Source organism: Dysidea avara, chromosome 7, assembly GCF_963678975.1.
Source record: "Dysidea avara chromosome 7, odDysAvar1.4, whole genome shotgun sequence".
Lineage (NCBI taxonomy): Eukaryota > Metazoa > Porifera > Demospongiae > Dictyoceratida > Dysideidae > Dysidea > Dysidea avara.
The window spans coordinates 25,488,896-25,510,720 of record NC_089278.1 but is presented as its reverse complement, the minus strand read 5'-3'; the positions used below and the strand labels follow the sequence as shown (position 1 = coordinate 25,510,720).

General features: G+C 41.1%; 1 protein-coding gene across 1 annotated transcript in view; it reads left to right on the top strand.

The window, feature by feature from the left end:
• The first annotated feature begins 14,495 nt into the window (after window positions 1-14,495).
• The window catches only part of LOC136261119 (adhesion G-protein coupled receptor V1-like), a 66,176-nt gene continuing 58,846 nt past the window's right edge, over window positions 14,496-21,825 (top strand). Inside the window, exons 1-8 of the mRNA XM_066055088.1 lie at window positions 14,496-14,502; window positions 14,567-14,773; window positions 15,030-15,419; window positions 15,579-15,965; window positions 16,031-16,174; window positions 16,230-16,436; window positions 16,504-16,641; window positions 17,151-17,357. Of these exons, the coding sequence (XP_065911160.1) occupies window positions 14,496-14,502; window positions 14,567-14,773; window positions 15,030-15,419; window positions 15,579-15,965; window positions 16,031-16,174; window positions 16,230-16,436; window positions 16,504-16,641; window positions 17,151-17,357 (1,687 nt within the window). The remainder of the gene's footprint in view (window positions 14,503-14,566; window positions 14,774-15,029; window positions 15,420-15,578; window positions 15,966-16,030; window positions 16,175-16,229; window positions 16,437-16,503; window positions 16,642-17,150; window positions 17,358-21,825) is intronic.

Genomic DNA, 21,825 nt, shown 5'->3' with positions numbered 1-21,825 from the left:
TTTCAGCTAATGTTACCGTACGGATTGTGGATATTCCGATATGTGATGACAGTGTACTTGAAGAAGACGAGACATTTAGTCTTACCATTGTTTCAAATTCCCACCCCGACAATGTGACAAACGGCAGCCCTGATAGTGTCACCGTTGCCATTGTGGATAACGATGGTAAGTGTTTGTTGGTGTAGTAGGCACCATTTTGTACACGTGTTGTGATAAATTTGTGATAACCGCTACATACGCTCACAGTGGCGTATATTGGCCATAGCAAGCAGAGCACACACATCAAAATAGTAGTATGCATGGCATGAAATCTTTTTGTTTTAGTTCTAACAGTGAACTTCAGTCAAGCTGCATATAGTTTCGATGAGGATGTGGACGAGGGTAGTGGAGCAGCACAAGTTCTACTAATGCTCAGCAACCCATCAGCAATTGAAATTATTGTATACGTGATGACGAACAACATCACTGCAACTGGTGTGAACAACAGTGAATGTACGGAGGCTGACAGTGAAAATGATTACCAACACGGAATATACACTGGCCAGTTTCCAGCCGGCTTAACTGTGACATTTGTGGACATACCGATATGCAATGACATTGTGCTTGAGGAAGATGAGACATTCAACATCAGTCTCGTTTCCATTTCGCATCCCGATGACGTGAAAATTGGCAGTCCCGATCATGTCACCGTTACTATCGTGGACAATGATGGTAAGAGTTGGCCCAATGCAAATTACACGATTGTCAATTTGTTTCCCCACAATTTGTTTTCGTAGACATCACAGTGAACTTTAGTCGCTCTTCCTATCTTGGTCGAGAAACAAATGGATTAGTACAGATCGATCTACTCATCAGTAACCCATCATCCGTGGACATCACACTTCAGGTCGACAGCAACGATGCCGGCGCCAGCAGTGAAGGTATTCTGTGGTGCTGCAAGAAGACATCATTCATACGTATTTGTTCTAAACACAGGTACCGACAACGATTATAGTCCGGGACCATACAACATCACGTTGTCAAGTGGAGATATCGGAGCTTCCTTCAACATTTTCATAACGAATGACAACGTACTGGAAACAAATGAACAATTTTTGCTGAGCATCGATCCATCTTCACTGCCCGATGGCGTCACAGTGGGTAGCGTCAGTGACGCAACAGTGACAATAGTGGATAATAACGGTAAGTGTTAATTACACATATAAGTTTTAAAGTTTGCGTACGTGTGTCACCATCGCCACTTTTCTAGCAATCACTGTTAACTTCAGCAAGTCAATTTACGATGTCGGAGAAAATGACGGACGGGTACAACCGATGCTAGTTCTGAGCAATCCGTCATCCACTGATATCATCGTACGTGTAGACACCAGTGATGGAGAAGCTATTGGTGAGGCATTGACTTATCCAGGATTAAATGATTCCGTAGTAATTCATTAAGCACACACGCACACACACACACACACTACGATACCATACGGTATCCGGTCAATAACCACATCAAAAAATAATCTAATAGTGCAGTCAGCCATTGTTCTGATAGAGTGCCCCTTTTAATGGAATAAAAGAATTTGTGTAGGAATCCTCAATTGGTTCTTCATCGTTACACATGTACCATTGCACAGATGCAGTTGTTTAGGCTGGCTAGTAGCAAGCATTATTTGTTACAATGCAAGCACTGTGGTGCTTGTAATTCTAAATGGTGATGAACATGTCAATATGATATCGTGATACTGTATCGTATCGAACGGTCTACTCGATGTGTTGATACACGATACACAACATGGACTGTATCGTGCATACCTGATGTGAATAGGACTCTGAAGCATACTTTTATGATTTTCTTTATTGTAGGTGCAAATGAGGACTACTTTAGTGGACCATATTTCATCGTGTTCCCTGCCGGAATGACACAAGCAGTCTTCAATGTCTTGTTAACCGACGATGACATCTTAGAAGGAACCGAAACTTTCAACCTCAACATAAATTCATCGTCACTACCCAATAATGTGACAATCGGTGAACTTGGTGAAGCAGCGGTCACCATACTGGACAATGATGGTGAGTTTTCAGGGGTCGGATGGTATTCACACTACTCGGTCACCTATATGTAAGTCGAGATCATCTCGATGACCTTGGACCTGCTTATAAATCCTATGCATACAAGTATCACTGTTCTATTAGAATATTACGATAGTACACTATACACAACCTGTCTAGTGCATGTGTGGGTGTGGGTGTGGATGTGCGTGGGTGGGTGGGTGGGTGGTAACACAACTGAACATTTATTATGTGTTGTTGAGTGAAGGGGTCTTATTTTACTCTAGCAATCACTGTGAGGTTCAGTCAAGTTCAATACAGTCTTGGTGAGGGTATGGAAGATGAGGGTAGTGGATATGCACAAGTTGAACTAACGTTTAGCAACCCATCATCGTTTGATGTCATTGTGTTTGTGATGACTGATGATATCACTGCAACGGGTGTGAATAGCAGTGAATGTTTGGAAGCCGGCGGTGCAAGTGATTACCTTTATGGAGTATACGCTGTCACTTTTTCAGCTAATGTTACCGTACGGATTGTGGATATTCCGATATGTGATGACAGTGTACTTGAAGAAGACGAGACATTTAGTCTTACCATTGTTTCAGATTCCCACCCCGACAATGTGACAAACGGCAGCCCTGATAGTGTCACCGTTGCCATTGTGGATAACGATGGTAAGTGTTTGTTGGTGTAGTAGGCACCATTTTGTACACGTGTTGTGATAAATTTGTGATAACCGCTACATACGCTCACAGTGGCGTATATTGGCCATAGCAAGCAGAGCACACACATCAAAATAGTAGTATGCATGGCATGAAATCTTTTTGTTTTAGTTCTAACAGTGAACTTCAGTCAAGCTGCATATAGTTTCGATGAGGATGTGGACGAGGGTAGTGGAGCAGCACAAGTTCTACTAATGCTCAGCAACCCATCAGCAATTGAAATTATTATATACGTGATGACGAACAACATCACTGCAACTGGTGTGAACAACAGTGAATGTACGGAGGCTGACAGTGAAAATGATTACCAACACGGAATATACACTGGCCAGTTTCCAGCCGGCTTAACTGTGACATTTGTGGACATACCGATATGCAATGACATTGTGCTTGAGGAAGATGAGACATTCAACATCAGTCTCGTTTCCATTTCGCATCCCGATGACGTGAAAATTGGCAGTCCCGATCATGTCACCGTTACTATCGTGGACAATGATGGTAAGAGTTGGCCCAATGCAAATTACACGATTGTCAATTTGTTTCCCCACAATTTGTTTTCGTAGACATCACAGTGAACTTTAGTCGCTCTTCCTATCTTGGTCGAGAAACAAATGGATTAGTACAGATCGATCTACTCATCAGTAACCCATCATCCGTGGACATCACACTTCAGGTCGACAGCAACGATGCCGGCGCCAGCAGTGAAGGTATTCTGTGGTGCTGCAAGAAGACATCATTCATACGTATTTGTTCTAAACACAGGTACCGACAACGATTATAGTCCGGGACCATACAACATCACGTTGTCAAGTGGAGATATCGGAGCTTCCTTCAACATTTTCATAACGAATGACAACGTACTGGAAACAAATGAACAATTTTTGCTGAGCATCGATCCATCTTCACTGCCCGATGGCGTCACAGTGGGTAGCGTCAGTGACGCAACAGTGACAATAGTGGATAATAACGGTAAGTGTTAATTACACATATAAGTTTTAAAGTTTGCGTACGTGTGTCACCATCGCCACTTTTCTAGCAATCACTGTTAACTTCAGCAAGTCAATTTACGATGTCGGAGAAAATGACGGACGGGTACAACCGATGCTAGTTCTGAGCAATCCGTCATCCACTGATATCATCGTACGTGTAGACACCAGTGATGGAGAAGCTATTGGTGAGGCATTGACTTATCCAGGATTAAATGATTCCGTAGTAATTCATTAAGCACACACGCACACACACACTACGATACCATACGGTATCCGGTCAATAACCACATCAAAAAATAATCTAATAGTGCAGTCAGCCATTGTTCTGATAGAGTGCCCCTTTTAATGGAATAAAAGAATTTGTGTAGGAATCCTCAATTGGTTCTTCATCGTTACACATGTACCATTGCACAGATGCAGTTGTTTAGGCTGGCTAGTAGCAAGCATTATTTGTTACAATGCAAGCACTGTGGTGCTTGTAATTCTAAATGGTGATGAACATGTCAATATGATATCGTGATACTGTATCGTATCGAACGGTCTACTCGATGTGTTGATACACGATACACAACATGGACTGTATCGTGCATACCTGATGTGAATAGGACTCTGAAGCATACTTTTATGATTTTCTTTATTGTAGGTGCAAATGAGGACTACTTTAGTGGACCATATTTCATCGTGTTCCCTGCCGGAATGACACAAGCAGTCTTCAATATCTTGTTAACCGACGATGACATCTTAGAAGGAACCGAAACTTTCAACCTCAACATAAATTCATCGTCACTACCCAATAATGTGACAATCGGTGAACTTGGTGAAGCAGCGGTCACCATACTGGACAATGATGGTGAGTTTTCAGGGGTCGGATGGTATTCACACTACTCGGTCACCTATATGTAAGTCGAGATCATCTCGATGACCTTGGACCTGCTTATAAATCCTATGCATACAAGTATCACTGTTCTATTAGAATATTACGATAGTACACTATACACAACCTGTCTAGTGCATGTGTGGGTGTGGATGTGCGTGGGTGGGTGGGTGGTAACACAACTGAACATTTATTATGTGTTGTTGAGTGAAGGGGTCTTATTTTACTCTAGCAATCACTGTGAGGTTCAGTCAAGTTCAATACAGTCTTGGTGAGGGTATGGAAGATGAGGGTAGTGGATATGCACAAGTTGAACTAACGTTTAGCAACCCATCATCGTTTGATGTCATTGTGTTTGTGATGACTGATGATATCACTGCAACGGGTGTGAATAGCAGTGAATGTTTGGAAGCCGGCGGTGCAAGTGATTACCTTTATGGAGTATACGCTGTCACTTTTTCAGCTAATGTTACCGTACGGATTGTGGATATTCCGATATGTGATGACAGTGTACTTGAAGAAGACGAGACATTTAGTCTTACCATTGTTTCACATTCCCACCCCGACAATGTGACAAACGGCAGCCCTGATAGTGTCACCGTTGCCATTGTGGATAACGATGGTAAGTGTTTGTTGGTGTAGTAGGCACCATTTTGTACACGTGTTGTGATAAATTTGTGATAACCGCTACATACGCTCACAGTGGCGTATATTGGCCATAGCAAGCAGAGCACACACATCAAAATAGTAGTATGCATGGCATGAAATCTTTTTGTTTTAGTTCTAACAGTGAACTTCAGTCAAGCTGCATATAGTTTCGATGAGGATGTGGACGAGGGTAGTGGAGCAGCACAAGTTCTACTAATGCTCAGCAACCCATCAGCAATTGAAATTATTGTATACGTGATGACGAACAACATCACTGCAACTGGTGTGAACAACAGTGAATGTACGGAGGCTGACAGTGAAAATGATTACCAACACGGAATATACACTGGCCAGTTTCCAGCCGGCTTAACTGTGACATTTGTGGACATACCGATATGCAATGACATTGTGCTTGAGGAAGATGAGACATTCAACATCAGTCTCGTTTCCATTTCGCATCCCGATGACGTGAAAATTGGCAGTCCCGATCATGTCACCGTTACTATCGTGGACAATGATGGTAAGAGTTGGCCCAATGCAAATTACACGATTGTCAATTTGTTTCCCCACAATTTGTTTTCGTAGACATCACAGTGAACTTTAGTCGCTCTTCCTATCTTGGTCGAGAAACAAATGGATTAGTACAGATCGATCTACTCATCAGTAACCCATCATCCGTGGACATCACACTTCAGGTCGACAGCAACGATGCCGGCACCAGCAGTGAAGGTATTCTGTGGTGCTGCAAGAAGACATCATTCATACGTATTTGTTCTAAACACAGGTACCGACAACGATTATAGTCCGGGACCATACAACATCACGTTGTCAAGTGGAGATATCGGAGCTTCCTTCAACATTTTCATAACGAATGACAACGTACTGGAAACAAATGAACAATTTTTGCTGAGCATCGATCCATCTTCACTGCCCGATGGCGTCACAGTGGGTAGCGTCAGTGACGCAACAGTGACAATAGTGGATAATAACGGTAAGTGTTAATTACACATATAAGTTTTAAAGTTTGCGTACGTGTGTCACCATCGCCACTTTTCTAGCAATCACTGTTAACTTCAGCAAGTCAATTTACGATGTCGGAGAAAATGACGGACGGGTACAACCGATGCTAGTTCTGAGCAATCCGTCATCCACTGATATCATCGTACGTGTAGACACCAGTGATGGAGAAGCTATTGGTGAGGCATTGACTTATCCAGGATTAAATGATTCCGTAGTAATTCATTAAGCACACACGCACACACACACACACACTACGATACCATACGGTATCCGGTCAATAACCACATCAAAAAATAATCTAATAGTGCAGTCAGCCATTGTTCTGATAGAGTGCCCCTTTTAATGGAATAAAAGAATTTGTGTAGGAATCCTCAATTGGTTCTTCATCGTTACACATGTACCATTGCACAGATGCAGTTGTTTAGGCTGGCTAGTAGCAAGCATTATTTGTTACAATGCAAGCACTGTGGTGCTTGTAATTCTAAATGGTGATGAACATGTCAATATGATATCGTGATACTGTATCGTATCGAACGGTCTACTCGATGTGTTGATACACGATACACAACATGGACTGTATCGTGCATACCTGATGTGAATAGGACTCTGAAGCATACTTTTATGATTTTCTTTATTGTAGGTGCAAATGAGGACTACTTTAGTGGACCATATTTCATCGTGTTCCCTGCCGGAATGACACAAGCAGTCTTCAATATCTTGTTAACCGACGATGACATCTTAGAAGGAACCGAAACTTTCAACCTCAACATAAATTCATCGTCACTACCCAATAATGTGACAATCGGTGAACTTGGTGAAGCAGCGGTCACCATACTGGACAATGATGGTGAGTTTTCAGGGGTCGGATGGTATTCACACTACTCGGTCACCTATATGTAAGTCGAGATCATCTCGATGACCTTGGACCTGCTTATAAATCCTATGCATACAAGTATCACTGTTCTATTAGAATATTACGATAGTACACTATACACAACCTGTCTAGTGCATGTGTGGGTGTGGGTGTGGATGTGCGTGGGTGGGTGGGTGGTAACACAACTGAACATTTATTATGTGTTGTTGAGTGAAGGGGTCTTATTTTACTCTAGCAATCACTGTGAGGTTCAGTCAAGTTCAATACAGTCTTGGTGAGGGTATGGAAGATGAGGGTAGTGGATATGCACAAGTTGAACTAACGTTTAGCAACCCATCATCGTTTGATGTCATTGTGTTTGTGATGACTGATGATATCACTGCAACGGGTGTGAATAGCAGTGAATGTTTGGAAGCCGGCGGTGCAAGTGATTACCTTTATGGAGTATACGCTGTCACTTTTTCAGCTAATGTTACCGTACGGATTGTGGATATTCCGATATGTGATGACAGTGTACTTGAAGAAGACGAGACATTTAGTCTTACCATTGTTTCAAATTCCCACCCCGACAATGTGACAAACGGCAGCCCTGATAGTGTCACCGTTGCCATTGTGGATAACGATGGTAAGTGTTTGTTGGTGTAGTAGGCACCATTTTGTACACGTGTTGTGATAAATTTGTGATAACCGCTACATACGCTCACAGTGGCGTATATTGGCCATAGCAAGCAGAGCACACACATCAAAATAGTAGTATGCATGGCATGAAATCTTTTTGTTTTAGTTCTAACAGTGAACTTCAGTCAAGCTGCATATAGTTTCGATGAGGATGTGGACGAGGGTAGTGGAGCAGCACAAGTTCTACTAATGCTCAGCAACCCATCAGCAATTGAAATTATTGTATACGTGATGACGAACAACATCACTGCAACTGGTGTGAACAACAGTGAATGTACGGAGGCTGACAGTGAAAATGATTACCAACACGGAATATACACTGGCCAGTTTCCAGCCGGCTTAACTGTGACATTTGTGGACATACCGATATGCAATGACATTGTGCTTGAGGAAGATGAGACATTCAACATCAGTCTCGTTTCCATTTCGCATCCCGATGACGTGAAAATTGGCAGTCCCGATCATGTCACCGTTACTATCGTGGACAATGATGGTAAGAGTTGGCCCAATGCAAATTACACGATTGTCAATTTGTTTCCCCACAATTTGTTTTCGTAGACATCACAGTGAACTTTAGTCGCTCTTCCTATCTTGGTCGAGAAACAAATGGATTAGTACAGATCGATCTACTCATCAGTAACCCATCATCCGTGGACATCACACTTCAGGTCGACAGCAACGATGCCGGCGCCAGCAGTGAAGGTATTCTGTGGTGCTGCAAGAAGACATCATTCATAAGTATTTGTTCTAAACACAGGTACCGACAACGATTATAGTCCGGGACCATACAACATCACGTTGTCAAGTGGAGATATCGGAGCTTCCTTCAACATTTTCATAACGAATGACAACGTACTGGAAACAAATGAACAATTTTTGCTGAGCATCGATCCATCTTCACTGCCCGATGGCGTCACAGTGGGTAGCGTCAGTGACGCAACAGTGACAATAGTGGATAATAACGGTAAGTGTTAATTACACATATAAGTTTTAAAGTTTGCGTACGTGTGTCACCATCGCCACTTTTCTAGCAATCACTGTTAACTTCAGCAAGTCAATTTACGATGTCGGAGAAAATGACGGACGGGTACAACCGATGCTAGTTCTGAGCAATCCGTCATCCACTGATATCATCGTACGTGTAGACACCAGTGATGGAGAAGCTATTGGTGAGGCATTGACTTATCCAGGATTAAATGATTCCGTAGTAATTCATTAAGCACACACGCACACACACACACACACTACGATACCATACGGTATCCGGTCAATAACCACATCAAAAAATAATCTAATAGTGCAGTCAGCCATTGTTCTGATAGAGTGCCCCTTTTAATGGAATAAAAGAATTTGTGTAGGAATCCTCAATTGGTTCTTCATCGTTACACATGTACCATTGCACAGATGCAGTTGTTTAGGCTGGCTAGTAGCAAGCATTATTTGTTACAATGCAAGCACTGTGGTGCTTGTAATTCTAAATGGTGATGAACATGTCAATATGATATCGTGATACTGTATCGTATCGAACGGTCTACTCGATGTGTTGATACACGATACACAACATGGACTGTATCGTGCATACCTGATGTGAATAGGACTCTGAAGCATACTTTTATGATTTTCTTTATTGTAGGTGCAAATGAGGACTACTTTAGTGGACCATATTTCATCGTGTTCCCTGCCGGAATGACACAAGCAGTCTTCAATATCTTGTTAACCGACGATGACATCTTAGAAGGAACCGAAACTTTCAACCTCAACATAAATTCATCGTCACTACCCAATAATGTGACAATCGGTGAACTTGGTGAAGCAGCGGTCACCATACTGGACAATGATGGTGAGTTTTCAGGGGTCGGATGGTATTCACACTACTCGGTCACCTATATGTAAGTCGAGATCATCTCGATGACCTTGGACCTGCTTATAAATCCTATGCATACAAGTATCACTGTTCTATTAGAATATTACGATAGTACACTATACACAACCTGTCTAGTGCATGTGTGGGTGTGGGTGTGCGTGGGTGGGTGGGTGGTAACACAACTGAACATTTATTATGTGTTGTTGAGTGAAGGGGTCTTATTTTACTCTAGCAATCACTGTGAGGTTCAGTCAAGTTCAATACAGTCTTGGTGAGGGTATGGAAGATGAGGGTAGTGGATATGCACAAGTTGAACTAACGTTTAGCAACCCATCATCGTTTGATGTCATTGTGTTTGTGATGACTGATGATATCACTGCAACGGGTGTGAATAGCAGTGAATGTTTGGAAGCCGGCGGTGCAAGTGATTACCTTTATGGAGTATACGCTGTCACTTTTTCAGCTAATGTTACCGTACGGATTGTGGATATTCCGATATGTGATGACAGTGTACTTGAAGAAGACGAGACATTTAGTCTTACCATTGTTTCAAATTCCCACCCCGACAATGTGACAAACGGCAGCCCTGATAGTGTCACCGTTGCCATTGTGGATAACGATGGTAAGTGTTTGTTGGTGTAGTAGGCACCATTTTGTACACGTGTTGTGATAAATTTGTGATAACCGCTACATACGCTCACAGTGGCGTATATTGGCCATAGCAAGCAGAGCACACACATCAAAATAGTAGTATGCATGGCATGAAATCTTTTTGTTTTAGTTCTAACAGTGAACTTCAGTCAAGCTGCATATAGTTTCGATGAGGATGTGGACGAGGGTAGTGGAGCAGCACAAGTTCTACTAATGCTCAGCAACCCATCAGCAATTGAAATTATTGTATACGTGATGACGAACAACATCACTGCAACTGGTGTGAACAACAGTGAATGTACGGAGGCTGACAGTGAAAATGATTACCAACACGGAATATACACTGGCCAGTTTCCAGCCGGCTTAACTGTGACATTTGTGGACATACCGATATGCAATGACATTGTGCTTGAGGAAGATGAGACATTCAACATCAGTCTCGTTTCCATTTCGCATCCCGATGACGTGAAAATTGGCAGTCCCGATCATGTCACCGTTACTATCGTGGACAATGATGGTAAGAGTTGGCCCAATGCAAATTACACGATTGTCAATTTGTTTCCCCACAATTTGTTTTCGTAGACATCACAGTGAACTTTAGTCGCTCTTCCTATCTTGGTCGAGAAACAAATGGATTAGTACAGATCGATCTACTCATCAGTAACCCATCATCCGTGGACATCACACTTCAGGTCGACAGCAACGATGCCGGCGCCAGCAGTGAAGGTATTCTGTGGTGCTGCAAGAAGACATCATTCATACGTATTTGTTCTAAACACAGGTACCGACAACGATTATAGTCCGGGACCATACAACATCACGTTGTCAAGTGGAGATATCGGAGCTTCCTTCAACATTTTCATAACGAATGACAACGTACTGGAAACAAATGAACAATTTTTGCTGAGCATCGATCCATCTTCACTGCCCGATGGCGTCACAGTGGGTAGCGTCAGTGACGCAACAGTGACAATAGTGGATAATAACGGTAAGTGTTAATTACACATATAAGTTTTAAAGTTTGCGTACGTGTGTCACCATCGCCACTTTTCTAGCAATCACTGTTAACTTCAGCAAGTCAATTTACGATGTCGGAGAAAATGACGGACGGGTACAACCGATGCTAGTTCTGAGCAATCCGTCATCCACTGATATCATCGTACGTGTAGACACCAGTGATGGAGAAGCTATTGGTGAGGCATTGACTTATCCAGGATTAAATGATTCCGTAGTAATTCATTAAGCACACACGCACACACACACACACACTACGATACCATACGGTATCCGGTCAATAACCACATCAAAAAATAATCTAATAGTGCAGTCAGCCATTGTTCTGATAGAGTGCCCCTTTTAATGGAATAAAAGAATTTGTGTAGGAATCCTCAATTGGTTCTTCATCGTTACACATGTACCATTGCACAGATGCAGTTGTTTAGGCTGGCTAGTAGCAAGCATTATTTGTTACAATGCAAGCACTGTGGTGCTTGTAATTCTAAATGGTGATGAACATGTCAATATGATATCGTGATACTGTATCGTATCGAACGGTCTACTCGATGTGTTGATACACGATACACAACATGGACTGTATCGTGCATACCTGATGTGAATAGGACTCTGAAGCATACTTTTATGATTTTCTTTATTGTAGGTGCAAATGAGGACTACTTTAGTGGACCATATTTCATCGTGTTCCCTGCCGGAATGACACAAGCAGTCTTCAATATCTTGTTAACCGACGATGACATCTTAGAAGGAACCGAAACTTTCAACCTCAACATAAATTCATCGTCACTACCCAATAATGTGACAATCGGTGAACTTGGTGAAGCAGCGGTCACCATACTGGACAATGATGGTGAGTTTTCAGGGGTCGGATGGTATTCACACTACTCGGTCACCTATATGTAAGTCGAGATCATCTCGATGACCTTGGACCTGCTTATAAATCCTATGCATACAAGTATCACTGTTCTATTAGAATATTACGATAGTACACTATACACAACCTGTCTAGTGCATGTGTGGGTGTGGGTGTGGATGTGCGTGGGTGGGTGGGTGGGTGGTAACACAACTGAACATTTATTATGTGTTGTTGAGTGTTGGGGTCTTATTTTACTCTAGCAATCACTGTGAGGTTCAGTCAAGTTCAATACAGTCTTGGTGAGGGTATGGAAGATGAGGGTAGTGGATATGCACAAGTTGAACTAACGTTTAGCAACCCATCATCGTTTGATGTCATTGTGTTTGTGATGACTGATGATATCACTGCAACGGGTGTGAATAGCAGTGAATGTTTGGAAGCCGGCGGTGCAAGTGATTACCTTTATGGAGTATACGCTGTCACTTTTTCAGCTAATGTTACCGTACGGATTGTGGATATTCCGATATGTGATGACAGTGTACTTGAAGAAGACGAGACATTTAGTCTTACCATTGTTTCAGATTCCCACCCCGACAATGTGACAAACGGCAGCCCTGATAGTGTCACCGTTGCCATTGTGGATAACGATGGTAAGTGTTTGTTGGTGTAGTAGGCACCATTTTGTACACGTGTTGTGATAAATTTGTGATAACCGCTACATACGCTCACAGTGGCGTATATTGGCCATAGCAAGCAGAGCACACACATCAAAATAGTAGTATGCATGGCATGAAATCTTTTTGTTTTAGTTCTAACAGTGAACTTCAGTCAAGCTGCATATAGTTTCGATGAGGATGTGGACGAGGGTAGTGGAGCAGCACAAGTTCTACTAATGCTCAGCAACCCATCAGCAATTGAAATTATTGTATACGTGATGACGAACAACATCACTGCAACTGGTGTGAACAACAGTGAATGTACGGAGGCTGACAGTGAAAATGATTACCAACACGGAATATACACTGGCCAGTTTCCAGCCGGCTTAACTGTGACATTTGTGGACATACCGATATGCAATGACATTGTGCTTGAGGAAGATGAGACATTCAACATCAGTCTCGTTTCCATTTCGCATCCCGATGACGTGAAAATTGGCAGTCCCGATCATGTCACCGTTACTATCGTGGACAATGATGGTAAGAGTTGGCCCAATGCAAATTACACGATTGTCAATTTGTTTCCCCACAATTTGTTTTCGTAGACATCACAGTGAACTTTAGTCGCTCTTCCTATCTTGGTCGAGAAACAAATGGATTAGTACAGATCGATCTACTCATCAGTAACCCATCATCCGTGGACATCACACTTCAGGTCGACAGCAACGATGCCGGCGCCAGCAGTGAAGGTATTCTGTGGTGCTGCAAGAAGACATCATTCATACGTATTTGTTCTAAACACAGGTACCGACAACGATTATAGTCCGGGACCATACAACATCACGTTGTCAAGTGGAGATATCGGAGCTTCCTTCAACATTTTCATAACGAATGACAACGTACTGGAAACAAATGAACAATTTTTGCTGAGCATCGATCCATCTTCACTGCCCGATGGCGTCACAGTGGGTAGCGTCAGTGACGCAACAGTGACAATAGTGGATAATAACGGTAAGTGTTAATTACACATATAAGTTTTAAAGTTTGCGTACGTGTGTCACCATCGCCACTTTTCTAGCAATCACTGTTAACTTCAGCAAGTCAATTTACGATGTCGGAGAAAATGACGGACGGGTACAACCGATGCTAGTTCTGAGCAATCCGTCATCCACTGATATCATCGTACGTGTAGACACCAGTGATGGAGAAGCTATTGGTGAGGCATTGACTTATCCAGGATTAAATGATTCCGTAGTAATTCATTAAGCACACACGCACACACACACACACACTACGATACCATACGGTATCCGGTCAATAACCACATCAAAAAATAATCTAATAGTGCAGTCAGCCATTGTTCTGATAGAGTGCCCCTTTTAATGGAATAAAAGAATTTGTGTAGGAATCCTCAATTGGTTCTTCATCGTTACACATGTACCATTGCACAGATGCAGTTGTTTAGGCTGGCTAGTAGCAAGCATTATTTGTTACAATGCAAGCACTGTGGTGCTTGTAATTCTAAATGGTGATGAACATGTCAATATGATATCGTGATACTGTATCGTATCGAACGGTCTACTCGATGTGTTGATACACGATACACAACATGGACTGTATCGTGCATACCTGATGTGAATAGGACTCTGAAGCATACTTTTATGATTTTCTTTATTGTAGGTGCAAATGAGGACTACTTTAGTGGACCATATTTCATCGTGTTCCCTGCCGGAATGACACAAGCAGTCTTCAATATCTTGTTAACCGACGATGACATCTTAGAAGGAACCGAAACTTTCAACCTCAACATAAATTCATCGTCACTACCCAATAATGTGACAATCGGTGAACTTGGTGAAGCAGCGGTCACCATACTGGACAATGATGGTGAGTTTTCAGGGGTCGGATGGTATTCACACTACTCGGTCACCTATATGTAAGTCGAGATCATCTCGATGACCTTGGACCTGCTTATAAATCCTATGCATACAAGTATCACTGTTCTATTAGAATATTACGATAGTACACTATACACAACCTGTCTAGTGCATGTGTGGGTGTGGATGTGCGTGGGTGGGTGGGTGGTAACACAACTGAACATTTATTATGTGTTGTTGAGTGAAGGGGTCTTATTTTACTCTAGCAATCACTGTGAGGTTCAGTCAAGTTCAATACAGTCTTGGTGAGGGTATGGAAGATGAGGGTAGTGGATATGCACAAGTTGAACTAACGTTTAGCAACCCATCATCGTTTGATGTCATTGTGTTTGTGATGACTGATGATATCACTGCAACGGGTGTGAATAGCAGTGAATGTTTGGAAGCCGGCGGTGCAAGTGATTACCTTTATGGAGTATACGCTGTCACTTTTTCAGCTAATGTTACCGTACGGATTGTGGATATTCCGATATGTGATGACAGTGTACTTGAAGAAGACGAGACATTTAGTCTTACCATTGTTTCAAATTCCCACCCCGACAATGTGACAAACGGCAGCCCTGATAGTGTCACCGTTGCCATTGTGGATAACGATGGTAAGTGTTTGTTGGTGTAGTAGGCACCATTTTGTACACGTGTTGTGATAAATTTGTGATAACCGCTACATACGCTCACAGTGGCGTATATTGGCCATAGCAAGCAGAGCACACACATCAAAATAGTAGTATGCATGGCATGAAATCTTTTTGTTTTAGTTCTAACAGTGAACTTCAGTCAAGCTGCATATAGTTTCGATGAGGATGTGGACGAGGGTAGTGGAGCAGCACAAGTTCTACTAATGCTCAGCAACCCATCAGCAATTGAAATTATTGTATACGTGATGACGAACAACATCACTGCAACTGGTGTGAACAACAGTGAATGTACGGAGGCTGACAGTGAAAATGATTACCAACACGGAATATACACTGGCCAGTTTCCAGCCGGCTTAACTGTGACATTTGTGGACATACCGATATGCAATGACATTGTGCTTGAGGAAGATGAGACATTCAACATCAGTCTCGTTTCCATTTCGCATCCCGATGACGTGAAAATTGGCAGTCCCGATCATGTCACCGTTACTATCGTGGACAATGATGGTAAGAGTTGGCCCAATGCAAATTACACGATTGTCAATTTGTTTCCCCACAATTTGTTTTCGTAGACATCACAGTGAACTTTAGTCGCTCTTCCTATCTTGGTCGAGAAACAAATGGATTAGTACAGATCGATCTACTCATCAGTAACCCATCATCCGTGGACATCACACTTCAGGTCGACAGCAACGATGCCGGTGCCAGCAGTGAAGGTATTCTGTGGTGCTGCAAGAAGACATCATTCATACGTATTTGTTCTAAACACAGGTACCGACAACGATTATATTCCGGGACCATACAACATCACGTTGTCAAGTGGAGATATCGGAGCTTCCTTCAACATTTTCATAACGAATGACAACGTACTGGAAACAAATGAACAATTTTTGCTGAGCATCGATCCATCTTCACTGCCCGATGACGTCACAGTGGGTAGCGTCAGTGACGCAACAGTGACAATAGTGGATAATAACGGTAAGTGTTAATTACACATATAAGTTTTAAAGTTTGCGTATGTGTGTCACCATCGCCACTTTTCTAGCAATCACTGTTAACTTCAGCAAGTCAATTTACGATGTCGGAGAAAATGACGGACGGGTACAACCGATGCTAGTTCTGAGCAATCCGTCATCCACTGATATCATCATACTTGTAGACACCATTGATAGAGAAGCTATTGGTGAGGCTTTAATTGATTTAGTGTCACATACTTCAGCACAATCAGGGATTTGTAATGTGCATTACTATATTTATTTATTTTAATATAAAGTGATACTAAAATCAAGTTAATAATGATACCTCTCAATAGTTCAGTCAGTTTTATTATCCTAATAGAAAAGTCATAATTGCTATATTCTCGTAGTGCAATTTCCTTTGACATGTTGGATATGATTTAAGGAATATGTTATCCACAACAGAGCACCCTATCAAGTTCAAGAGAGTAATTGTATAGGAATCCTCAATCAGTGCTTCAACAATGTACATCTACATAAATGCATCACTGCACACAGGAGATTGTTTAGGCTAGCTAATTTTCAAGTATTAGTGGTTGTACTGATCATTACGGTAGTGTATATAGTGTGAAACAGTCTACTTGTGTTGATACATGATGCATAACATGGACTGCATTGTGCATCCCTTATCTGAATATCTATTGAAAGAGTGCTTTTATTGGTTTCTTTTATATAGGTACAAACGAGGATTACTTTAGTGGACCATACTTAATTTTTTTTCCTTCTGGAATGACAGAAGCACTCTTCAGTATCTCCATAATAGATGATGACATCTTAGAAATAACCAAAACTTTCAACCTCATCATAAATTCATCATCACTACCCAATAATGTGACAATCGGTGAACTTGGTGAAGCAGCAGTCACCATACTGGACAATGATGGTGAGTTTTCATGGGTAGGAGGGAATTCACACAACTAGGGACCCGCCGATTATGCTCATAATTTTACCTATTATGCTATGTTGCACTGCTCAAAAATTCACCTATTATGCTTAAATTAATGCTCAATATTTACCTATTATGCTCAATTATGCTCAATGTTCATGCCTTAGTTCATATGCTTTGCTACTAGTTTAACACTGTATAGAAAAAAAATGAGCGGCTGGAGCATAAATGATAAATTCTTGCTGCATGTAAGAGAAAAGATCGATATACTCTAATAAAACAGTCAGTTTGATGATTGTTCTATTAGAGTTACTGACTGCTCTATTAGAGTATATCGATCTTATTTTGCAAATGTCATTTTCCAGCAAGAATTTATACTATCGTACAAATATTTAACCTATTATGCTGGCATTATGCTCAATGCTTTTAGGTACCTATTATGCTCAAAATTATGCCAGCATAATCGGCTGGTCCCTACACACAACTCGGTCATTTTTATGCAAGTAGGGGTCTTCTGGAGAACTTGGACCTGCCTAGAAAGCTATTGATACAAGTGTGGTTGTACTTCACTGTGAATATTTAGTCACTGCTCAAATTTAGGCTGAGAAATAAATAGATATGCTGATGTTATCCTGTTGTTACAACACCCATGCAGCCTATTAGTAACCATTATTATTATTATTATTGGGAAACCATAGTAAGCCCAATTGGCATCAAGTATGTAATTCCTGAAGAGTATATTACCTTCCTGGACACCTGCACATGTGTGCAAAAGCCTTAATATGTTGAACGCAGTTAGTATTAGCTCTTTATATACCCTGAATTAAACCTAGACAGACAGAAGAACACACATACATTTTGGAAACCAGATGTACACCCACAACTGACATGTGGCTGGCTGTGGTTCTACACTTGGTTACATTTTCAAAAGTTGTTTTTAAACTAAAATAAATGGGTTGATGTGCATAATTTATTAGAGTTAATCAGTTTTTGTCTTGGAATAATACATACAATAATATACCATAATCAAACTAACCACCAGGTGTATATTTTATAGTTATAACACGGTTACGAGGGATATGACAAAAATATATGCACGAGCGCCCACAGGGCGCGAGTGCATATATTTTGTCATATCCCGAGTATCCGGGTTATAACTGTTATGTACTACTTTCATTGTCATGTCTACTGCTCCCGGTAGTAATACAGTCGTAAGTAAAACATTGATTGTTAAAGACAACGTTGGATTGTTACCTGAAGATGAACTAGCAAGCCATTATTGTTTACAAGTGCCTGGCTGGTGTCCCTGTGTTAACTGCCGCGACTTTTCACGACCAAGCGTTTCTCTGCTGGCTAAAGACAATGCTAAAGACGATTTGTGCGACATGAATCGTGAGTCATACCGCCTGATTACTGCGCCTGATGTTGAAGCGAAAGGCAAGTGCTACAACTAGTGCTGTGAACACTGTTGGAGAATGTACAAAGGCTGCTAAGCAGCAAGCCCAGGAAGTCCAAGCGCGTGATACACCCCGATACGCACTCGTTGCCTTGGATCACCCGAAGGACCAACCAGGCAAGAGGTTTCAATTTGACTGCCACAGCGATGATTTACAGATGACCAGTCATTTAGTGAAAATGGTAGTGGCACAGAATTGGTGGCATATGGTTCTTCTACCACAGCTGTAAGTCATAGAAGTTCATTGATTAGCCAAGATCAGTTTGTTACAAAGCAACACTTGCCACCCCCTGCTCCAACATTTATCTTTAACAGTTGCAACTTTTCAAGCTGTCCAATATCTTTTTCTGGTTCATATCAAGACAGTACAGATGACATTGATGAGCTTTTAAAAGACATATCAGTTGATCAGCTGTTTGACCCATAAAGGACGTTATAGAGACAGTGAGAGACTCTCTATATGATTATATCTATGTGATTATATACAAAGTTTAAATGTACAATTATTGCTTAATAATCAATCAAAATATTTCAAAGTCTAATACAACTATAATTGCCATAGAAACAGGCCTCTTATAAGTATCACCTCCTGGGTTGAACAAGTTGCATAATGTTGTTTACTGGACTTTATGGAATGTAAATGTTGAGAGTTTGTTGACTGTTGAGACCTGCACATGGAATGCTGTGGGACACCACAAAGTGTGGTATATCAGTTATATACCACAGTTTGCTGTGGTATATCATTTATATACAACAGTCTGAGCCTTTGATCTGAGGTGTGAAAGTGGTACATTTAGGCATATAGCCCTCAAACCACAGGTAAGTATATATATACCATGATCACGTGAAACTTCAAACGTGCCACTAGGTGTATGTTTAGGCATATAGCCCTCAAACTACAGGTGAGTATATATATATATATATATATATATATATATATACCTACCTGTGAACAGGTACACTCACCTGTGATTAGGTAAGTATATATATATATTATATACTCAGCAGTGGCGGATCCAGGTGGGGACACAGGGGGCACGTGCCTCCCCCCCATCCCTTTCAAAAAATAAAGTGCATACAAGATCGAGATACTCTAATAGAGCAGTCACTCTAATAAAGCAGTCACAATGTTCATGAGGTAGTGTGGCTTAACTATGAAGCTATGAATAAGGATCTGAATAAGAATCTCTATATACTTTATAGTAAATACATTTGGTAAAGGGCAGCCATTATTGCTGTGACCTTTTTTTCTCTTCAAATTTTCAGCAAAGTGCACCCCCCCCCTTTCCAAACTCTGGATCAGCCCCTGGTCAGAGGAGGTAGGACATGACATCACAATAATTGTGTGACATGTGCATACTGTACATTTTTAGCATAGGGTCTAGTTCTAGTAAACTGTGAAGTTTAGTGCTGGATTTATTGTCAGAAATGGTAATTCACTAGTGTAGAAATAGTTACATGTGCTGAGCTTCATTGAGCTCCAGCGATTTTACGATAAACTTTGCAATACAGCATTATTTAGAATAAATTCTGATCTTATTTTCAGGTACTTGTGTTATTATTCACTGTATTCTTAGTTACTAGTAGTAAATGCAATTGACCTTGGCATTTACAATGATGCAAGTAGCTGGTATGGTTAGTTTTTCATCATGTAATTATCATTGGAATTCAATTACATTATGCAAAATCATACGTGTTATGACATCATGTCCTACCCCCTGATTTATACTCACCTGTGGTTTTGGGGCACATGACACTAATGTGTGTCATGCCTATTTGCAGGCTAATAGCTTGCAGTGAGTGCCAGTACGATCAATTGCCAAAGCTGGCTCAAGCTTATAGTCTTTGCTACCCTGGGCAATCAATCATCCTAGCCAGTAAGAGTTCAACCACTGGATTCAATTTATAGATATACCTCATGACTTCAATGATGGGTGGCAGCAGGTAACATTGCTTCTACATTTGTTGATATGAGCAGAAAATTCCCGGAGATATACAGAGATTAACAAGTCCCACAATTGAATGTCACTATCATTTTAAGCGAGTTGACTCATGCGAGGAAGACTGCCAATGTGTCTACCATGCCTAACTATAGTGTACGTTGTTTTAATAAGTTTATTTGTAAACGTACAGATCTGTATAGGTTGTTAGTATGTTGTGTAGTGCGGGTTAATTTAGACACATGGTATATATTATATGAACCATGGCTCACTTTGGTATACTGCACGTTTTCTGTGGATTTATCAACAGTAAACTTCATTTGATTTCGGAGTCGGGGTGTATATAAGTGCAATACACCTTGTAGCCATGGTTTATATATATACTACATAATTATAGTTGTGATCTCCCTTGTTTGAATACTGCTAGTTCTATGACTTAAAATTCCTAAAATTTGTTTACTTTTTGTAACACAATTGTGATTGGTGAATCTGTGCATACGTACTACATCAAAGAATCCCAACTACTAAAAGCAAAGTATAGTATTCTCATTTTCAGCTATGTTTTGCCTATTACACAGCGCTTGTATACAAGTGAAGAACAGTACAAAAAAGCCTCTGCAATCAATACAGTCACTACAGAAATTATGGATGGTTTCTGTTATAAACGTAATTATAGTCAGATGAAGGAAACCATTACATGCTACCCACATATAAACTCCTACATGGTAGTGGAAAAAGAAATGGGACACAAAGGTAAGGTGAAAAGACATATCCAATCCAAAAGAACCAAGCTGTAAAAAAGAGTGCGGCCCCCAAAAAGACTATGGTGAAAAAAGATGTGAAAATCGAGGTGGCGGGATTTTGGCACCAAATTCACCCGAATTTTGTTATTAAAATTTTTACCATTAACCTACCATCACAGCCATTTCTTGACTGCCACTTTGGATTTCACATCTTTTTGTCACCATAGCCTTTTTGGGGGCCACACATGGCCATTTTGGATTAGATATCACTTGTTTTTAGCTGATCTCTCTACAGGGTGATTTGCTTGTAGCTGCACTCTCTACAT